The sequence below is a fragment of the Cucurbita moschata genome, unplaced genomic scaffold (genome assembly GCF_002738365.1).
Source record: "Cucurbita moschata cultivar Rifu unplaced genomic scaffold, Cmos_1.0 Cmo_Scf00021, whole genome shotgun sequence".
Classification (NCBI taxonomy): Eukaryota; Viridiplantae; Streptophyta; class Magnoliopsida; order Cucurbitales; family Cucurbitaceae; genus Cucurbita; species Cucurbita moschata.
Window position 1 is genome coordinate 3,261,247 of NW_019268537.1, and position 22,486 is coordinate 3,283,732.

Consider the following 22,486-nt stretch of genomic DNA (forward strand, 5'->3'; position numbering starts at 1 on the left):
AAAAAAAAAAAAAAAAAAAAAAAAAAAATTGAGAATTGAAAGTTGTGTGCTTGTTTTGAGCAATTCTCGATTCGCGGTAACAATGCAGGGTTGTAGTAGAGGAATGTCGGGCCACCATCAAGTATCGAATCTGTATTCTAAATTTCGGAGATGTTGCACTTATCAAACATCAATAAAATTCACTGTAACACCCCATGTCGAAGATTCAGATTCAAGAAATTGAAGGTACAGTTCGTTGGTATAGGTAGTTACTTTCATTTTCTTTACGTTTTTCTTAGTCATCTTGTTCGCATGGTCGCTCTCATTAAGATGGTATGAGCTCCTTTTGTATCGATTATTTACTCGGTACTTTAATTATTTTATAAATAATTGAATTTCTAATCAAATTCTTTATTAAAAATATTATTCCATTTTTAGTTAATTTTAAAATAACACTTTTGAATTTTTTATCACTAGTATTTAAAAAAAAATATATATATATTTTTTATTTATTGAAAATATTCATAATTACAATATTATGATTTTGGGTATTTTTCACGGACATTCCATGCTCTTTTTCTGCCTCTATTTTAAATTCAATACACCGATCGCATAAAATATCTCCCGAATCTCCGGTAGGCAGAGCCGCCGTGGGAAACGCCGTCGACGACATCGGAACCGGCCTTCTTCTTCCCAGTTCAGCCGATCCCTCAAGAACTCCGAAAGATCCCTTCAATTTGACTTACATAACTTACACTTCATATTAGGCGCTGGATGCCTTCTTCCATGGACGACCTTCATAACAGCCATCGATTACTTTACCCAAATCAATCGAATCTTCTCTGTCGCTTACATGCCAATTGTCGTCGCCGGCGTTGCCACCGTCGTTCTCTTTGGCCGGCGGCGTGATGTTCGGGTCCGAATCAACGTGGGCTTGAGCCTCTTTGTGCTCTCTTTGCTTTTGGTGCCTCTTTTAGAAGTGTTCTACATTAGGGGTCGGGTCGGGTTTTTCAACGGCTTCTATGCCACCGTCGGAGCCGTCATGTTGTGCGGTGTTGCCGGCGCACTTGTGCTAAGCGGCGCCGTTGGATCCTCCGGTAAACTGCCGGAGAGGTTTGTGCAAGCCGTCGTCTCTGGTAAAGTGTTTTATTCTGATTCCTCGGTGATTAGAAATTTAGTTTATATTTATAAGTATAATAAATTTCTAAAACAAACTCAAATTAACAAAATAATAATTTCATTATTTAAATAGGATTATAATTCTTGTTTAAAATATTTCGCCCATATTAATTCATTTTTATTTTTGTTATATTTCATCGATATCAAGAGATTGAATATAAGATCAATTTTCTTTAGTACAATCGAAAAATTACATTTTAGGTTAAATTTTAAACCATCTCTCAAAACTTTTAAAATTTTCACTTTAAATTTGAAGTTTATTTCAATATAACTTTGATAGTCGGGATAGAAAAGCTGATTATATGAACAAGTCTAAACGAGGAAAAAAAAAAAAATTACTGAGTCGTATTTGTTGTCGTGGTTCTCCTTTTAACCCTAATTCTAACTTCAAATTTACTTTCGATATGTGTTTAGATTTGTTCGGTTCAGAGGTTTGGAAGGATTGGTTCACATTCCCGGATGTTGGTTCAGAGGCTTTGAATGATTGGTTCAGAGGCTTTGAAGGACTCAGCGCTATCTATTTGGCTGCTGTCGCCATGATCTCCGCGCCCAAATTGGTGCCATTTCGACATGCACAGGTTGCTGGGATTTTGATGTCTTAGTTCTTGGTTTCACGTCTGGCTATTGCCTCTGTTCTTGCTTGGTTTTGGGTCATTAAAACAGAATGAAAGAGTTCTTAATGTACTTTCTTTTAAAACAGCTGCGGCTCAAACTGCACAAAAGATTTGCTTCCAGTTTTTCAGATGGGCACATAAACAATATACAGAAGTTGCTGCTTTCCTCTTCAAAATTTCAAAACGAAGCATCTTAAAGAGCCAAGACTGAACTAAAAATGGCTGATTCAAATTTCTTTCCTTTTTTTAAGCTACACAAGTGCAAGCTCTAATGAGACGAAGTTTCAAGTACTAGAAAGAATGAACCTAACGCATACAGTGCGATGCGATCCGTTTTACCCTCTAAGGAAATGGCCTGAAAGTTCAGAGCCGTGGAAAATATTGGTATAGGGAAAGCACCAATGACAGTCGAGACACATTTTGAAAACTAAACTACAAACTCATGCTTTTGTTCTGAAAGCTAGACCAGTTTCTACCTTTTTTATTTCGAAGATCAGCATTCTCCACATCTTCAGAACAAACATTTCAGCTTCTTCATCCAAAATTGACTGAAGCAGCTCCAGCATTTGGGATGCCTTTACGTGTTCCTGAGTACTTGAAACAATGTAATCGACGAGAGTAGTTTCCTCCTCCCCTAAAAACTCTGTTATCTTTTTTGAAATCCAGGGTCTCATTCTCTCGTGTAGTGCATGCTGCAGAAAACGAGCGTAATGTTGTGTTAAATTTACAGAAAATGTTACCTATATATAAACTAAGAAAAAGAAAATCATTCATGAGACATGGTACCTTTTCGTAAATAGTCCAGTTTATGTCATATGAGAATAACTCCTCCTTCGTCTTTGGGATCATATCGATCAACTGTTTTGCGTCCAAAAGCTTTTTGTTATCAGGTATTTTTACTTTATCCAAAACAGGCTCTCGCTCCCTGTCTCTGTCTATTGTCTTGTTCTCATCTTTGCTGCGATAGGCCTCCTCATCATTTCGGTCTCTATCTCGACTAGACTTTTCATTGGAACGCCTTCCTCGCTCCCGTTCACTGTCAGGCTTCTCCTCTTTGGAATTAACATTTGATATACGTTTTGCAAATTCCGCTGCTGCAGCTAAATTTGGCGGCAAAGCCCCAGTACTGGCAGGTTGCACAGCCTGGAGTTCCTCAGCTGAGTAATCAATTGGAACCAGTGGCCTCATCTTCTTCTCTTTCTGTGCTTCATCATCCTCCTCATGAAAGACGGAAGGTACAGCAGTCCGTTTTCCAGATCCCACTAAACCAAATCCTAATCTTTTCGCAGGCAAGCCTCCACTCTGTCGAGTCGTATTTAATTCATCACCGCTACCATTTTGTAAGATCCCATCCCCTGTCACATACCAGATAGGTCATCAAAATAATAGAAAACAAGAGCACAGGGTAATAGAACATGCGAGTAGAAAAGAAGACTTCTCACAGTTGACATGTTACCTGTATAGTTATCGCAGCTACAATCAAGCTCAGGATCACGTTCAGAATCCATAACCTCAACCTCATTAGCGGATTCTTCAGCAAGAACAGTTTTCTCATCAACACTCGTCATCTGACCAGATTGAGTGTTCAGTAGATCTTTCTGTTTCAGCTGCTGTTCCTCCTCAGCCTTCCTCTTGGCCTCAGCAATTTCTTCTTCCTCTTTCTGTCTATCTACCGAATCATCTTCCTTTTCTCTAGACCTCTTCTTCCTCTTTTCCTCGAGAGCACCTCGCCGCCATTTTCTTCTAGAATCATCATCCTCATCATCTTCATCATACAATATCTCCTTCTTCCTTTTACGCTCTTTCTCTTTCTCCCTCTCCTTCTCATACTGTCTTTGCTTTTCTCTCTCTCTTTCTCGATATTCCCATTCTTTAAGACATTCTTCATACTGTCGCTCAGACTCCTCAAACTTTCTTCTTTGTTCCCTCTCTTTCCTAGCTCGCTCCCGCTCTGTCTCTCTTTCATATCTCTCAATTTCCCGCTCCTTGTCCCTTTTCAGATCCCTCTCCCTGTCTCGTTCTCGACTTCTCCTGTCATACCTTCTACTTCTGTCAGGTGAGCTTGTTTCAGGCTTGTCATGCTCACTAGTTAGTTTATTGTCACTAGTCGTGTCATCATCATTTCTATCCTCAGCTGCATCTGTAGGAGGTAACGACAATTAAGCAACCCAATACTTGCACACTCAAAAATTTGGAAAGAAACGTAAACTATTTGTAATAAACTAAAGACCACGCTATAAACATTGTATATCTATTGTGAATGCTTATTTTCGTGTGACAAAGAGAAGATTAACAACCAACTTACAAACACTCACCACTTCTCAAAATATCAGAGTCAGCTTCACCATCTTTCATTTTAACAGATGGTTCTGCACTTGAATTACCAGAGACATCAGTGGCTGTCAGTAGAGGAGGTGGTGGCAGAGGTCTAGACTTCAACCTCTCCTCCAGTGCATTTGTAAGTTTTTCCGATACCGCTCGATCAGCATCTCTATCTTCATCACTTAAAACTGCAGAACAGGCAATGTAATGATCTTCTTTTTCCCCTGAATCCTGATCCTCCTTTGAATCCTCTGCAGGGGGCTTTGAAGTTTCATTTTTAGCCACATTTGCTGTGTCGGATTCTTCGACCTTAGTCTCTGAAAGTTGTGTTTCTTCCTGTTTCTTTGAGTTCTCAGCTTTCTTCTCAACATAACGCTTAAGATAATCTCTTGTTGCCTGAGTACCTTTTAGCTGTTTATTTGAAAAGAATGATATATTAACATTAAAATAAGCTGAAACTTGAAAGTAGAAAGTAAAACACAATTTTCGATATATGAAGCGACACTATATGAAAGGATGAAAATAAATTAGCTCAACGCACTGTTTTTTTATTCTCCATTAAAAACTCGTTTTATTTAGTGATAGAAAACAATATAAATGTGGGGGGGAAGCAGCACAGAGGTCAACCTTAATTATGACTGGATTTTCTACTCTTAAAAATGAGACTACAACAAGATATATCCATCTAAAAATAAAATAAACAATTTGATTCTAACCTATCCCATCATACCACGAGTTCTTGTCCATCAATGTTTAACTTTGTCAGTAATCGTAGAGCACGAAGAACACCTTCAGCAGACTCAAACTCGCAGAATCCAAAGGTTCTAGGAGTTCCATCCGTAGGATCTTGGGCTCGTTTCCAGCTCTTCACTGGTCCACATAGCTAAAAGAAACAGATGGATATTAATTATGGACCACTAAATCGAAGGGAAAAAAGAATAAGAATGCATGGAGAATGATTAATCTACCTGAAGAAGGGACAGCATGAAATCATTTCCCACTGATTGTGCAATTCGGCCAATGTAAATCGTAGTTTGTGGTTTTTCGGCTGGTGTAACGCTTGGGAGAACAGCAGGCCTAACCACAGGAGGGATAATTGGATGAACACCAGGAACCCCAGGAACAGGAGGCCGTGGCATAGCTGGAACCATGCCCATAGCACCAGGTGGCCGTGGAGGAAAGGGTGTCCTAATCATAGCATGATATGGGGAAGGAAATCGAGGAACCCCTGCACAAGTGAAGAAAAATATCTAGCCAATGCATCAGAAAGTATTGGCAGACTGCTCACATCTAACCATCAAATGCTGTTAAAAATATATAGAAGAATAATTGATGAAATTCATGGATGCCGTTACCACAATCCAAAGCATATAAATGATGGCAGCATAGCAATGGAAACTATCACCAGCTGAATGCATAGATAACCTGATAAAACATTCAAATGATAGCACCAAATTCCTTGAAACTGTTACGTAAATTTTGTCTTACCTTGCTCTTGAACTGCAGCCTTCTCAAAATCCCGTCCATCGAAAGCAGAATTTTATGATTAAGCACAACACTTTGAGCAACTCAAACACACAATAATTGATTGAAAAAGAATAAATTTACATGTTCTCAAAATTCACACTCAAATTTCCAGTTGTTAGATCTCGATGGTGTAAAGTAAGGAATCAAAGAAAATGTCAAGAATAATTTAATTAAGAGAATTTGATACCTTAGAAACAAGGCGAACGAACACTCAGGTGCTAACATGATCTGCTTCTGGCAATTCAAATATCCAGGGGCAGTATCCAATATAACTACCAGTAAAATCCTAGTAAATAAACATGACACAGCCGTATATTATGTAGCAGGGCAAAAGGAAGGGCTCCTTCAATGCTAAACTAGTATTATATTATAAATACCAAGTTCTCTCTGGGCTTAGTAATAGAAAGTCATTTTCAAAAGAAAACTGCTGAAAGCAAACAAGAATAACAGGCAAATATGAATGACCATACCAAAAAAGGAGTTGTAGTTGGGAGTTCTCTAAGCAATATGAAGCCTTCCAACCTTTCTCACCGTATTCAATCAAGAGACAAGACGCTGTAGGAGAAAACATCCTGTCATCGATACCCTTCATCTAACCAACACGATAATTTTTAATAGACTCCGAACTTAATTTTGCAAACTCTTTCCCAGGCATCATAACATGCCGTAACTTACACTTTGCGCCAACACGTAGAAAATTGTACACTTTCAAGTCCAAATCATACGAAAACCAAAGTAAATTTTTACTCGAAGTTCGAATCATTACAGTTGTTAACAAACTCGAAACGAATGCAGCTGGTGTAATTGACAACGTCAACAAACAGAATGCTTAACAATTGCAAGCAACACAGTGACATATACTAAATAAGAGGAACGGCTTAAAATTATTACACAATCACATTGGCAATTGAGATGTTAGAAACAATAGAGATAAAGAAAACCCACCAGGGATAGGAAAGGCCCCTTGAGGAGTAGCAGTTGGCACAGCTGCGAAACCATTTGGCATAGTGGCGTACGGCCTCATCACCGGATTCGGAATCTGACCAGGTGGAACTTGATAAGCCATCATCGGTTGTGGTACTGGAACTGGAACTGGAACAGCTCCCGTAGCGCCACTTGCCATACCAGGAGCAGGCGCAGCAACCGAGCCAACACCCGGAGGCTGAACCCCAATATTAGAATAGTTCGGATTCAGCATGCCAGTGCCGGGCATGGGCGAGAACTGATGAGCTGAGAAAGGAACCGGCCGAAAAGACGGAGCTGTCGGAGGAACGCCCGCCGCGACATACGATAAAGAAGGAGGTGGTTGCGGCGTTGACACCAAGGGTGAATGCATGGTAGGGTTCATTCCGACAGAAAGCGATGTTGGTGGTAGTGATTGCGGTGGAGGAAAAGAAGAAGCGGCAGATTCGGCTTTGTTGGCCTGGGAATTTGGGTTTTCAGGCTCGGCAGCTTGAGGATTTGAATCGAGTGTCGCAGGGGATGAGGAGGAGGAGTCCGCCATTGAAGTAGAAAAAAGATCGCGAGGAAGTTGAAAGCTTCCAGGCTTATCTTCCAGATTTTCCGACGAACAGGTAATTGGAGTATGCTTTGCCCTAGAAGACTACAAAGGGAGGAAAGTAAAGAACCGGAGAAGATTTCAGAACCGCTACATAAAAACATCAAGAACAAGAAATTGCCTGTTTCTCTTTCAGCTGGCGAGTCCAGCAGGTGACGCATCATTGGTCCACGTGGCGTCTTGAATAACCTACATGGGCTTTATAGTGGGGGAGTCCGTTGTGCTCCGACGATTTTGGGCCTCACGGCCCAGTAGGCACTGTTTTCTTTTATTTTAGTTTTTAGAAATTAGTTAAAAAGAATAGTAAGAATTTTTATCCCATCATTAAATTAATAAAAATACTTCTCAATTTTATACAGTATCTAAAAAAAAAATATATATATATATCTAAACTTTCATTTAAATAATATTCTTTAAACTTAAAAAAAACAAATTTAATAATTTCATTAATACTGTTGAATTATTTTTTAAAAAAACCAATAATATACTTACTATATTTAAAAAAATACTCATTCAAATTTAAAATTTTTTTTATAATTTTTTAAAAGTTTAAAAGAATTATTGAAAATTAATAATTAATTTTGAAAAAAATATTAATAATTTATTTTAAAAACAACTTATAAACACCTCATTAATACTCTTATATTAGGTCACCTCTAATTCTTTAAGAAGATTAAAATACGTTGCATTTAAAAAATATTTATAAATCTTCAAAAACAACATTAATATTCTTAAACTTTTAAAAAAACAATAATAAATAAATAAAATTGTGGAGATAATCTATGAAGCGTAGATTGACATTTTTCAATGGATAATTGACAATAAATTTTTATATTGTTTACGGGGTTAAGGATGTAAATGCTATTTTAAAAATTTTTATAGGTATTTTTCAACTCTGCAAAAAAAAATTAATATTTTTTGTTTTAAAACAAAATATCCAAAATTAATAGTATATATATATTATATTATTATTTTTTTTTTAATATTTGTTTAAACTTTTAATTATATTATTAAAATCTGTTAAAGCGGTGAGAATTTATTTATTTAGGTAAATAAAAACAAATAAAAGAGTTACAAAACCTTAATTTTTAGCTGAATCAATGAAATTATGGAAGAAAAAAGCAGGAAATTTTAATGTGTTCTGCCGTCTGCGACTTGTGTCAAAGGTGTGTTGTCAAGAACAGAGAGGGTAAACCGAGACCGAAAGAAAGAGAGGCGAAGTAATTGCTTAAATTTCTGCTGCTCCAGATGCATACACATGGTGATGAAGCAAGGGAAGACGTCAAAGAGACCTCTTAATATCGTCTGGGACAAACTTCTGGGCTGTAAAGACGACGAGCCGACACCTGATTTAGTCATTCAGCCCACCATCACGACTTCGAATTACCTTGAAATGGACTCCGATCGGCAGTATGTTGTAAGGGAAGAATACCAAAAGCTTAGCGATGTCGAACTGGAAGATAAGATTCGCAGAATGAAGCAATTCTATGATAGTTGGGCTTGCAAGTTGCCAGACAAGGGGGAAAAGTATCTTCGCATTCTGGAGCTGTCTGAGAAAGAGAAGGAATCCAGAAAGCTCCGTCGAGTTGAAAAGGTATTTCTGTTAAGTTTTGATTCCCTCTCTTCGACTCATTAGCAAGTGTTGATTACTCGATTAATTTCTGTTTCTTGTGAAAACTGGAAAATGGGCGATTGTTTATGTTAGATTTTGCTGTTTTCTGCATAATTTGGGAGAATTTTGTATGTTCGGACTCAATTTCGCGTCTGATCATCAAGATTTTCACGGAGCGTACTGCGCTGTTGCATATCAGTTAAACTCCCTCTTTTGGAACTCATGTTTATTGGTCAGTACTAAAGTCGTTCGTAATAAAGAGGGCTATCTTGCGAAGACTTTTCATTATTATGATCGAACGGTATAACTAAAGGAGGGAAAGCCCCCCAACTACAGACGAGTTAAGAAAAATTCTCCAGTTGGAAGAGGTAGAAGAGTGAAAGTGCTGACAAATCTCTTTTGAGCAAGAACTCGACAAAAGATGCTGCAGATAACATCCAACTTTTTGCCCATTCACGTTCTAAAAAATTTACAAGTCTTGTTCTTCTCTGACCATGTTCTTCTGCGAGATGCATCACCAACACCGAGCTACCACTTTGTGACCTTTACCACTTTTATAGAGTGATCTCTATATTGGTGTGACGAAAGGAGAGTACACGAATGAACCAAGACTACTTACAAATGAGGTTGATCATGAGGATAGGATGATTGAGAAAAACTTACCAGAATTGAAGTTTGTACCCTACTAACAAGGTGCACCTTTTTTTTTTTGTGATTAATTCATAAAAGTTCCAAAGTTAAACGTGATTTGCTTGGAGTAATTCTATGTTGATTGACCTCATGCTTGGAGGCATGTGAATGTGGACAAATTATGCTGAAAGGACTCGTGTTGGTCTATGGGGATAGTCTTCATTTTTAGGACTTCAAGACAAGTTGGTAATGTGGTCATATCACAGGAAATGCAGGAGAAAGTCGGGAATACCAAGTATCGAATATAGATATTCTAAATTCGGATTTGAATCCTAGGCATGATGCGTCACAATTGGTTCCTCAATTCTATACTATGACACAACCTTCACTTTCTTCGTGAATTTGTGCTTCCAAATGACATTTCCTACTTTAGCTATGAGGGGTTAGAAATCCAAATGATCCAATGAGGGCATTTGTTTAGAAGTCCCACTTTTGGCTACAAGTACCAATCATAACCTCATGTCTAAAAACACTGGTAGTGAACATCTCCACGTTAAAGTTTAATTGAACCACTCCTCAAATTCCAAATCATTCGAGTTCTTTTGTAGACTGTAGACCCACAAGCCTTGCATCTTAATTATCAATTTCAACTTTGAGATCAGGTATTGAATTTAGGTATGGTCACATGATACATTATGAGGAAACAAGTATTAGGGAGAGGATGAAAAAGATGTTCAAGACCAAAAATATTTAAAGAGGATACATTTAAGTGTGTTTGCCATATAAATTTCTGTAACTTTTCAATTTACTTCAGTGCTCTACACAAAACAAATATTTGTAACTCTTTTATATACTTTCAGTCCACGACATAATTCTTGTATATATCTTAAATTATCTGAACAGACAGATTGCAACAATAATGCCTTTGGTCAAGAGCTATCAATTTTGGCAGACTGTGGTAATCAGAGACCAAGATGTAATAATAGGTTATCACCAAAAGTAAAACAGAAGGGTCAAACATCATCCAGACAGCAGCCATTCAAATCTGTCAACAATTTTTTTACTGATGTAGATAAAGAAGTTTTTCCAGTTGCCGCCAATAGTAAAAGTCTCGATCAGTTTGATTTTCATGTCAGTGAAAGGCAGCCTGACTGTTTTGGGAAGTAAGTTCTAATTTAACCACCCTTCTTTGATTACTTTTCAAGTTTTCCCCACCGTTATCTCAATGCAGTTGTGATGTAGATACGGGAAGCTGTCTTGAGAGGGCAGTTTTTCATTTATTTCCTTGTAAACTATACCAGTTTATGCTAGACAAGAATTACTACAGCGTTAGAGATGGTTGGACGTGTAGATTATTTACGTTCTTTGATTGTTTCAGCACTTTATCCTAGCATATAAATTAGCTTAAATGGTATCTTATCTCTAGCATGCAATTAACTTGAATCCAGGACTTAGATGTTAATATTGATGAATATTCATGTCCTGAACTTGGAAGATGTTGATGGATATTTGTAAAAGGGAAAACATTGGAAATATGAAAATTCACAAAAATTATATAAGTTATTTAACAAAACTTAAACAGCTATTCAAATAAGCGATAAACAGTACTCTCAAGTGTCAAGTCTCAACACTTCTCAATGAATGTTTTGTTTCTTACTGAAAAAAATCCATATATCCACTTGTAGTGATTTAAAGTTATTCAAATCATAGAAAGAAATTTCGCCAAAGAATTGAAGAAAATATTAAAACTATTAAATAAAATGGAGTGTTTAGTTAGAATCTTCCTTTGGAATGGTAGTAGCTATCACCCAAGCAGTCATTTGGCGAAATGGGATTGGCCTCTTTGCATTTTCTGGAAGGGGTTGGGGATAGGCTCTTTTTAACAAAGTAACAACACTATTCTATTAGTGGCCGAGGAAATTCACACAAGAAGAAGAGATTTTGTGGAAATGGGCGACTGCTAGTATATCTATATGACAATATGTGAATTTTTCTTTCTTATCTGTGAATGTCCAAGCTAGCTTGTGTGCACAATGACTATTATCGCTAGACAACTCCTTGAACCTACTACATTTGGTTGCCAAGAAAATTTGTAGACTATTTAATCCTAAGTAAGTGGCCACTATGAACTGAACCTTATCCTTCTAAGCCGTTAATTGTTTCCATGGTCTTTAATGATCACTAGGACAATCATGATGATGATTGACATTATGTGGATTGTATCACAAGCTATGCCCAATGCAGCTTTTTATCTCTTTCTTCCTCTTTGTTCTTTACATTATTTTAGACTATAGTCCATTTGGTGTGTGTGTATTACTGGTTAGCTGTCCCATGCTAAGAATGGGGGACAGGAAAACATTTTCTATCTAATGGCTAGATCAAAATCAGAGGCTGTTACATGTGTTTCTTTAAACCCATGGTCCTTTTATCTTGCAACCATGCCTCCATCCCTCCTATACATTACTATAGACATTTCTTCAGGATTCCATCTGTTTCCGCAGTATGTTTGTGATACATGTTATGCTCTCGTGTATTAGATGTATTTTTTAGTTTTAGTTTTAGGAATCTCTCATTGCTTCTTCTTGTTATTGTTACTATCTTTTTAAAGAAACAGTATTTCATTGATAGAATAAAAGATACAATTTGAGATAAAAGTCTCCCTATCTCAAAGTAGTCACAGAAAGACTCTGAATTGGAAGTAATGGAAGGAGGAGAGCAACTACCAAAAGCTTTTAAGCAAAAACTCCAAAAAAGAGCTACGAGATCCGTAGTTTCCAAATCCCATTACTAAGTCCTCTTCAACCCTCTACCGTTTATGATCCATGGATATGTGATGTGGTAATCTTAGCCATTTGAATCTAAGAACCCTCATAAACGTTGTGGACATGCAAACCCCTAGTTCACAAATGCTAAAACCCCCAAATCAATTTGATTTCGGATTGCAACACTTAAGAATTTGATTTAACAACCTTATTGATGAATATGACCTTTAGATCTAAATATCAAAGAACCTCAAAACGATAAGGAATAACCCAAAGGGAAAGTAAGATTAGGATTACCTTGTTGATCGAATATCTTAAGGTAAGAAAACTTAATTTGAAATTTGAATCGCTCCACAAGCAACATTGATTAAGTCAAACTGGAATGATTTAAGCATGCAATCTAAACTACATAGAACTGCAAAAAAAACTTAGCCTTTGGCTAAAAGAAAGCACAAAAAGACAACATATATGGTTTTATATAGCCTCAAAATAAATAAAAAATAAAAAAAAAACCCTTGACCTTTCACGAGACATTTCAAGAGTTGTAACTTTCATACTTCATGACCATAATTAGCCATTATATAAATATAACCTTAAAGTAAATAAAAAGTCTTAAAATATATCAACGAAAAACATCATAACTCTAAATTATCATCCACCCAAAATTTGTAACCATCTAAAAATAAATAAAGCTCATCTTCCTTGAAATTCATATTACATGATTAAGATGTCTTGGTTGATATGATATCAATGTGGAAGCTTGATAAGGGAGGATCTTTCACTGGGTTAACACCCCTTCTTTTGCTGGGAGAGGTATTGAAAGGGAGATTTACATGGCATTCTGGAAATATATTTACCCTGAATTGTTAAAGCTCCTCCTATGGGAGCTTAGTCACACATGCCTCAACACCTCAGGCCGCCATCACTGAAGATGCCCATGGCTGACCATTTCTCCAAGTTGGTTCCATGTATCACACAATAAAACTTGAGCTTATGTTCTATTCTCTTGCTCTTATACAAGCAAACTCTGGAGCTGTCTCCTCACAGCTTTTGGATGATCAATGGTTCCACCAATGATGCTTCGTCATGGTTGATTATGATTCTGTCATTCAAAATGGCCAAGAAGATCCTATGGCTGCATTTCTGTCGTGCCCTTATCTGGTGCCTATAGAAAGAGAAATGGCAGAATTTTAAGAACAAGGAGAAAACGACAGAAGCCCTCGCTGATTTCTTATCTTTTTTGACCGTTTCTTGGTGGAAAAACATTTCTCTGTTTTAGTATCTATAGCTTTACTTATCTTGCAACCAACTGGAGAAGCCCTTTGTAATTTCTTTGGATGGGATTTTCTTCGTATTTTGTATATTTCATATTATCAATGAAATTGTTTCCTATAAAACATCCCATTAATAAGTCTTTTCGCACCTGATTTTGTTTCTTCTCTCCAACCCAATTTCCAACAAAACTGCACTTACAGAATTGAGCTGAGGCACAACATTTTGATCTTCCTCTTGAAGGCCAAAATAGAAAATGAATAAAATTAAACAAGCATCCAGTTGATCTTAAAAAATATAAAATATTAGCTTATCCAACTGACGTTCTTAAAAATGTCTTATCTCAATTTGACATAAATAATCAAATAACCTTTTATAAATTCTCAGTTTTTTTTTTATTTTATTACATTAACCCTTCCACATTTTACGTGCTTACATTATTTTGGCCTCTTCTTTGCAGGAAGGATGCTTCTGAAGTTCAGCATTCAGATACTCCGATGCCTCAAAAGGTATGTTTTGAATGTTACCTTTTGTTAGGTTTCTATTTTTCATCCTTGCGGCTCTGATGCAAGATGTAACCGTTTGTTAGTAATCTTATCATCTCAACATAAAAGTTTGGTATAGAGCTTGGTGGGTGGTTTTATCTCTCTCTCTTTTCTGGCAGCATTTGTTTCATGGCGTTTGTGCTGCCCTTGCGTTGGTTAGTTACGTATGTTCTTTTCTTTATGATACTTTCTTCATCCAACAGGGACAGACCATTGTGGTTGTAGACGAGGAGGAAGCCTTGGCAATGAAAATACCAGAACATGATGATAAATGGTAAATTTGATGTGCTTGTTCATGAGTCCATTGACATGCAGATTCGCTTAGACAGCTTTTGAATTCAAGCTTTTATTTACATTTTTGTGGAACTTTTCAGCATGAAAGAGGCCAAGATCTACTACCCATCGAGGTATACAACACTTTTTATAATTATTAATGCTAAAGTATCTTCGTTTTGAATTTGCGATTCTCTATGAAAGTGGTTTTTTATTATATATTCTGCTAACCGTTGGCAGGGATGATCCAGAATCCGTTGAAATTTGTTTTGATGACATAAAATGTCTTGATCCAGAGAGTTATTTGACATCAACGATCATGAACTTCTATATTCGGTTAGTATTGCCCTATTTGGACTTATGGAAGTAATTAGATTTACTTGATGTATGACTCATTATAGTCCAAATTGTTTTCTTGTCCTCTATGAACTTTTATACATTGTTATTGTAGAGACTCATGGGGTAGTTCCCTTTTCTTCTTGAAAAAAGTTTTTGTTGTTTTGGCTGGAACTTGACCTGTATGATTATTTAATTATGCTGATATAAGAATAATCCAGTTCTATTCAAAATATTCAATCACCAAGATTAACTCTGATTGGAAGCTTTTGTGTAAGTTTGCATTGTTGTAGTGTTGAAGGGTCTATATTTTATGCTTTTATCACGTAAAGACTAAAGAGCCTTATTTGTAGTTTCATGGCTGTTTCAATGTTTGATTGTACCTGGGAGGGCTGACAACAACAACAATAATAATAATAGTCGTAGAAAGTTGACCGTCTGTAACTTTTCAATCTTGATGAAAAGTTTATGTTTCTTGTAAAAAAGGATTTGAAGTTTTATTTGCCTGTTATTTACGCAGGATTTCATTGCATCTTCTGTTTTCCCCTTAATTTTTTAAAATATTTTTTAGTTTAAATTTTAGGTATTGATGCATTTTTGTGCTCCATGTGCAACTTTCCATCTTATGCAGGTATTTACAACAGCATGCATTTTCAACAAATAAGGTGATATGCAATTATCACTTTTTTAATACATATTTTTATGAAAAGCTGAAGGAGGCTGTTTCAAACAAGGTAGCCTATGAACTGTTTCGATGGTGTCTCAATACTTTTATTAAGTTGTTATTCGGCTGTTTTGCATATTTTTCTATTCACTGTTGGCTATATATAACCACTGTTGTTTTGATCATCGATAACAATTCATAAGTTGTATGATCATTCTCTTGTTTCCTTCTTCTGGATATCATTAGATGATATCAGAGCCACGATGGATGCTCTCTTTCAACATGTATTTCCAATTCTGCATGTGTATAGTTTCATATAATTTGTATAGTCTTGCTGTACTAAAGTATTTCCTCCTTCAAGCTATTTTTGACTTTGAATATTGTGACATGTTAAGGGGAAGGATAGAGATAAGTTTTTTGTCAAGTTCAGAAGATGGTGGAAGGGCGTTAATATATTTCAGAAAGCATATGTACTGATTCCAATTCATGAGGAGTAAGTTCCTATGGTCAACTCTTTTATATCTAGATGTGCAATGACTTGTCTCTTTGAGTTAAATGGCTCTATCAGGCTATGCTATTATTTATTTAGCAGTTCTCTTAGCACGAACAGTTTCCATTGTGAGTGTTTTGAAGAATCTCATCATGTTGATCATTGATTGTGCTATTAATTTCCTGTAGCTCTTACATTGTCTATGGCTTTTCAATTACTCCTGTTATTAGCCCGTTGGGCTGGCCCCTTGGCCAAAGGCAAGTTTAAATTCAGATGCCTTGATTATCTAGGATATCAAATATTCTATGCATTTTTGTGTCGTTCTGGTAACGTTTTTTTCTCTAAAATATCCTCTCACCAAGATTGTTTATTTTATCTTTTGGTTTCTGATGTGTTCAGTCTCCACTGGAGTTTGGTGATTATATGTTTTCCACAGAAGGAAGATGAATCTGGAACCATTATACTTCATTTGGATTCACTGGGACTACACTCTAGCAGATCAATTTTCGATAACATTAAGAGGTATGTATGTCAGCCCCTTTATGACAACAATCAAAATTCTTTCATCCATGTCTGGAAGTTTTTTTTTATCAACTACGTCGGTGAAATCTATTTTACTGTCTATTGTTTTCTGGAACTTGTGTTGAAAATGGTTGGTGGGGAGTCCCACGTCGACTAATTAAGGGGTTAATCATGGGTTTATAAGTAAGAAATACATCTCCATTGGTATGAGGCCTTTTGGGGAAGCCCAAAGCAAAGCCATGAGAGCTTATGCTCAAAGTGGATAATATCAAACCATTGGGGAGAGTCGTGGTTCCTAATATGTTACTAGAGTCATGCCCTTAACTTAGCCATGTCAATCGAATCTTCAAATGTCGAACAAAGAAGTTGGTACCCTCGAAAGTGTAGTCAAAAGTGACTCAAGTGTTGAACAGATAGTGTACTTTGATCGAGGGCTCCCGAGAAAGGAGTCGAGCCTCAATTAAGGGGAGACTTGGCTCCATAGGCCTCAGGGGAGTCTCTATAGTTAGTGTATTTGTTCAAGGGGAGGATTCTTGAGGATTGTTGGTGGGGAGTCCCACATAGGCTAATCAAGGAATTAATCATGAGTTTATAAGTAAGAAACACATCTCCATTAGTACGAGGCCTTTTGGGGAAGCCCAAAGCAAAGCTATCAAAGCTTATGCTCAAAGTGGACAAATATCATACTATTATGGAGGGTCGTGGTTCCTAACATACTGTTAAGACATTCTTGAGAGAACAATTAAGATCTAATTGCATAAAATGTCTCTCAATTAAGATCTAATTGCATAAAATGTTATCTGTAGTTTTATAAAAGAGGAATGGTGCTACTTGGATCAAGAAGTTGCTGATTCAGATCCTCCAATGCCATATAGAATATGGAAAAATATCTCTCGAAGAATTGAAGAGAAAATAATCGAGGTAGTCTCCTTACTCTTCTGAGTTACATTTTCTGTGTATTTTACAAACCTATAAATGGTAGTAATTTATTCAGATTTATTAACCTCTACGTGTATTATGTAAACCTATGGGAACCAAAAATTGAAAGAGAACTAACAGAAAATAGTATTTATGACTGTCTATCACCAGGTTCCACAGCAAAAGAACGACTATGACTGCGGTCTCTTTGTTCTATACTTCATAGAGCGTTTCATTGAAGAGGCTCCTGATAGGCTAAAAAGGAAGGACTTGGATATGGTATTTATGATTGTGAATTAATTTTATATATTAACTATGTTCCTGGCTTGATGTGATGGGCTCATATATTCTCAGTTTGGCAAGCGGTGGTTCAAATCCAAGGAAGCTTCCAGCTTGAGGACGAGGATAAGATGTCTGCTCAAAGCAGAGTTCCAAGATGTGAAAAGGCGATGCCTGTCAGGTTCTGTGGGGAGCTCTTCCTCAGATGACGCTCCAAAACAATGACTTGGAAGATCTTTGTATGTTTCAAGTAATAGTTCACTTGGAAGTGGGCAGGGGGGCGGGCGGGCGGGCGGGCTGTGCTATCCTCTATCGTGTCTGGCTAGTGAAGTTGAAGCATCTCACTGCTCTCGTCCTAGCAACCAACCGCACTTGGGTATGATTTCTTAACAAATTCAGAAAAGTGTCTGCAATAAGTTGAAATTCAACGGTGGGTTGTTTGTTAGGGTCACATCACAACACCAAGAAATCAAATTAGACGAGCTAGAAAAACTTATCACTTGGCTTGATTTCCTAGGACATGAGGAACATACCCAAGGCTTAGGCTTTCGACCATTGCATGCAGTGGGGACTTGGAGGTAATCTGTCCATAGGATAGCTCTGTTGGTTTATCCTGTGAGTGACTGCTCTTACCCTCCTTGCATGACGCCTATTGAATATTTTTATAGAGTAAAAAAAGTATTTAGCCGAATGGAACGTACACGCCTTAGTGGGTTTTAGGTATATTTGAGAGTAATTTTGAATGATTTAAAATGCGTATCAAAGTAATTTGAATAATTTCAAAAGCACTCTCAAACATACTCTTAATTATTCCATTCTCATCCCTTTCTCATTTGATTGCGTGTTCCACTCTTCGATGGCATCCGACAGATGGGCTGCAGAGTTATGTGAGAATCTGCTGCAGACTTTGCATACGATTTAGAGGTGGAATGGGTAATTATATCCCTTTGTATAAGGTAAGGTTTGTAAATTTGAGTACAAGAACAGCCTACTGTTTTGACATTTCATATACCTTGAACATGGATATTTCTTTATATATCTTTTAAATTTGTGAGATTTCTCTGTCTATGGTGAAACTCCTCTCTTGTGAATTATATTTTTGATATATTTATTTAGAATCCATCAATTTAAATTAGTCAGTATCTCCTCAACACCACATTCAAACTAATTGTGATAATGATGTATTTTAAAGTTAACAAAATTGTTCAATTCTAAACGAAAACAGGTGATGTAAATGAGCTACACAACAAAGTAGAAAGAAGGAATTTTGTATTGATTCAGTATACAAAAATGTTAAGAACTAACAGTACAATGACGACATTGTGATAACTAAACTAAGATGATCTAACAAAAGATTGAAGTTAAGATACATTCATTTCTTAAGGCAAATTTTCACCCAGAGATTTCACGCACGAAGTTGAGGCCACCAAACCTCCCAGGTACAAGGCTTCCGAGGTCGATCCCAGCGCTGATACACCGAAATGCTCAACTCTAGTCCCTGCACTCCAAAAATATATATATTCATCTTCTATGATAAAAGAATAGCAAGAGTAGAAAAGAAAAATGATTCCACAACTGTTCCCATTCCCATAAGGTGAAGTTTTACACGAAAATCTCGTTCAATCACGAGTCGGATTGTTCGTCACCGACATAACAATGAGAACCGAATACCAATCTCAATCTTAATACCGCATGACAACAGTGCACACAGGTTTAAACATTACAAATAGATTATGAATAGCAATGGCTGGCAACTTAAATTGACTAAGAAAACCATCCAGCTAGTGTCCAACAAATGTGAAATAATAGAACAAATTTTAGTGCCATGGAATCGAGTTTTAGCAGAACGAACAAAATCCAGAAACACATCGTCCAAAAGGGCAGGAGGTGTCGGAAAGAAAAGAAATAGGCTAAAGCATTAAAATTGGCAAGAACACAATGGTGATGACCATCTAAAAGATATTGGCAAAACCATTAGGTTGATTATATCTGAGATTTGGTCATTACCACAAAACGAAGAACCATCATTAGGCTTCCACCTTCGCAATTCCAAAAAGACATGAAGGTATTCGCGCCACAATATGAGATCATCAATAAATGTGGATCAATGGATTTAAGAACAGAAAAGCAGGCCATCGGCACCTTCCAAAGCTTAATTCAAATGAAGTCCTATGACAGCTAAAGGTAGCTCATAAAAACAACAGAAATGACCAGAAATGAAGTCCTATTGACAGCTAAAGTTGCATTCAAATACTAAAGGTCAGGAAAATCGAAAAATCTCAAACAAAGAATTATAAAGAACATCATAGGTCAGCAGCAGAAACCCGAATTTAACAAGTGTTCGACCCTCACTACAGAACTATCTAAAAAAGTGTATCATGCTGAAGGGTAAACATGAATTAGCATAGCCTATTAAAAGTTGAGAACTTTCAAAAAGTAAAACACCAAGGTAAAGAGATTTACTAACCAATACTTTATCAGTCCATCCCAGCCGCACGTTGCTACTTTACTTTGCTCCAATGGATGCCACTCACACCCAATGCATACACCTTCGTGACACTTGAGAGTTCTGAATACCTTGCAGGATTTCCAGTCCCAAAACCAGCATTTTCCCTCACCATCACCTGACATAACAAAACGTCCATCTGGTGAAAAATTAACCTGACAAGCATATCCTGCCACAATGTGCCCAGCAAATCTCTTTTTCTTGTTCAGCTGAAATCTCTCCCTGGTGCTATAAATAAGAATTTGATTGTCTAAACTCTGTGCTGCGAGCCAATTCGTATTGGGGTGTACAGAAATGGAGGGCATGGAGTGCATATGAGGCTCACTAATATACTTAATAACAACAGGAATTCCAAATTCCCAAACACGGAGCGACTTGTCATCGCTTGATGTGACAAACCTCCTATTATTGTCTACAAATGTAATGGTATTCACCGCTCCTAAATGTTGATCGTACTCTTGCGTAATCTGTCCCGTGTTCATATCCCACTGAACGATTTTCTTATCACTCATCCCTGCCAGCAAAATATTCTGCTTATCATCATCAGGATTAAGCTTAACTACATAAGGAATTTTCCCGGTGGAGAAGGTTGATATCACTTGCCCTGTTTCTGTATCCCAATACTTAATCTTTTTATCATATCCAGCAGTCAAAAACTTAGACCCATCATTACAAAATGAAATATCTCGAACTGCTTGAGAGTGACCCATGTAGGTTCTCATACATTTACCAGAATTGAACACATCCCATATCTTTACCTTGGTATCCATACCAGCTGAAAGAATCAAATGGCCATGTTTAGGGAAGAATCTAATAGCAGATACACCCTTTGTGTGCCCGCTCCATGTATGCACCAATCTTTTCGGTATATAGCAATGATCATTTGTGGCCTTGGCATCCTTCGGGGGTGCAATCCAAGATCTACCCTGATAGTCCCTTTCCTCTTTACCATGAAAAGTACTCTTGTCCGCGGTAACTTCTCCCTTCTCAGAACCTTTCTCTTCACCTTTCTTCTTTGCGTACTCTTCTGCATATTTCTTCTGCTCCTCAGTCAGCTCGGTTTCCAGACCTTCCTTCTTCCCAGACCATGGACTCTTCCTGTTCTTCATCAACCACACATCACTCGCTGGATTATCTACTTCAGCCAGATTCAAGTCCTCTTCCACATCCTCATTTTCACTCATTTCTTTCTTTTTCTCAATCTTCCGCTTCTTTTGCTCATGCTGTGGAATGTTATACACAGAGATGGCATCATTCTTCTGCAAAGCTTCCATGTCCCCAATGTAATTGTTTCCAGCAGAAGCTGATGGGTCAGCAGCATATCCATACTTATGGAAAGTGTTGTACTGCTCATCGAAGACAAATGGCTCAATGGACGCATCCTCCACGAAGCCTAGCTTGTGGTTTCGCATGCCCTGTGCAATGCCATCCTTGGCATAGGGATGTGATGGGCCGTAAATGGGCGCCCAGAGTTGGTCGTAAGTGGGGTTGAAGGCAACGAGATGTTGAGTTGGGTCTATCGGCTTTGAGAGGGTCTGGTTGGCGTTGGCCACCGTGAGGGCTAACAGTGTATCATCAACCTTGGGCGCCGAGGTTTTGGCGGGGAGGAGCCTAGGCGGAGAAGCTTCTGGTGAAGACGCAACCTGCTCGGGGCTTCCGTCTTCATCATTTTGATCTGTGTACGACTGGAGAAGATCCATAAACCTGATTTACACTCTGTACGACTCGAAACCGAATTGACTTCCCGTTCCACAGCTCAGACCGAATCTTCCTGGAACTGAACCAACAAAAATCTAAGAGTACTATTTCTTTAAACCCTATTTCAGTTTCACAATTCTTCCCAAACCAAACCAAACCTTTTTCCCCCCTCTTCTGTAGCTAAGGAAGAGACTCAAAGGTCGAACTTAGCCGACAAACAGATGAATAAAAAGATCAATCAGAAGAAGAGATGAGGATTCCACCTGATCATGCTCACTTACCTCATGTTCTAGGGTTTTAGCATTGCAAGATGAGATCAAATCAAGGCAAACTGATCGAAATGAACCCAAACAATATGCCAAAATTCGATTCGAGAGAAAATCAAAGAAATCTCTCCTGAGTTTTCTCCTTGCACATAAACTTTGAAACTACTATTAAATCTTCACAAATGTCTATATATATATATATTTTCTCAATTAGTTTCGGATAAAAAATATTAATAATTATTTTAAAAAAATTTACTGATATTGTCCCTCTTTGCTTTGAATTTTCTCAAAATGTCTCTATTTTTATTTTTTAAACCCTTTATCCGACTTAAAATCAAACTATCATAAATTATGAATTTAAAATAAAAAAATAAATAATTTTTTCTATATATATTATTAGTATCAAAATCTGTAGTATTTATATTATGATATTATTTTATGAAATATGAAGAATCCAACAAGGTAATGGCAATGGACCAAACTGGGTCCAGGCCTGCTTCAAAGTCTATGGACTTATCCTCGATTTAAGAAGCC

The 22,486-nt window shown here is 37.2% G+C and overlaps 3 protein-coding genes and 1 pseudogene across 8 annotated transcripts; 2 read left to right on the forward strand and 2 right to left on the reverse strand.

Moving 5' to 3' along the window:
* Positions 1-557: 557 nt before the first annotated feature.
* LOC111458721 lies at positions 558-1,848 on the forward strand (annotated as a pseudogene).
* Positions 1,849-1,980: 132 nt separating this feature from the next.
* On the reverse strand, positions 1,981-7,283 carry LOC111458289 (RNA-binding protein 25-like). Of its 4 annotated transcripts, XM_023100832.1 has the most exons (9): positions 6,567-6,582; positions 5,583-6,176; positions 5,450-5,519; positions 5,063-5,322; positions 4,825-4,977; positions 4,088-4,505; positions 3,229-3,912; positions 2,559-3,127; positions 1,981-2,464 (listed from the first exon to the last, which is right to left on the reverse strand). In XM_023100832.1, exons 4-9 carry the CDS (start codon positions 5,288-5,290, stop codon positions 2,213-2,215), a joined length of 2,304 nt encoding a protein of 767 aa, XP_022956600.1. In that variant the 5' UTR covers positions 5,291-5,322; positions 5,450-5,519; positions 5,583-6,176; positions 6,567-6,582; the 3' UTR covers positions 1,981-2,212. The 4 variants fall into 4 exon arrangements, with proteins under 4 accessions (XP_022956600.1, XP_022956601.1, XP_022956599.1 ...); XM_023100833.1 differs by lacking the exon at positions 5,450-5,519 and having other exon boundaries at positions 5,809-6,176; XM_023100831.1 differs by having other exon boundaries at positions 5,450-6,176.
* A 988-nt stretch (positions 7,284-8,271) lies between these two features.
* On the forward strand, positions 8,272-18,550 carry LOC111458184 (ubiquitin-like-specific protease 1D). 3 transcript variants are annotated; one of them, XR_002713066.1, is made up of 13 exons: positions 8,272-8,773; positions 10,325-10,584; positions 13,916-13,964; positions 14,204-14,274; positions 14,375-14,407; positions 14,514-14,609; positions 15,241-15,343; positions 15,669-15,766; positions 16,163-16,285; positions 17,092-17,206; positions 17,375-17,482; positions 17,558-17,858; positions 18,000-18,550. XR_002713066.1 is itself a non-coding variant. In XM_023100687.1 (12 exons), exons 1-12 carry the CDS (start codon positions 8,438-8,440, stop codon positions 17,705-17,707), a joined length of 1,542 nt encoding a protein of 513 aa, XP_022956455.1. In that variant the 5' UTR covers positions 8,272-8,437; the 3' UTR covers positions 17,708-18,550. The 3 variants fall into 3 exon arrangements, 1 of the variants encoding a protein (XP_022956455.1); XR_002713067.1 differs by having other exon boundaries at positions 18,353-18,550; XM_023100687.1 differs by having other exon boundaries at positions 17,558-18,550.
* Positions 18,551-18,734: 184 nt separating this feature from the next.
* LOC111458183 (pre-mRNA-processing factor 17-like) lies at positions 18,735-22,091 on the reverse strand. Its single transcript, XM_023100686.1, has 2 exons — positions 19,950-22,091; positions 18,735-18,980 (listed from the first exon to the last, which is right to left on the reverse strand). Exons 1-2 carry the CDS (start codon positions 21,686-21,688, stop codon positions 18,974-18,976), a joined length of 1,746 nt encoding a protein of 581 aa, XP_022956454.1. The 5' UTR covers positions 21,689-22,091; the 3' UTR covers positions 18,735-18,973.
* Between the last annotated feature and the right edge of the window lie 395 nt (positions 22,092-22,486).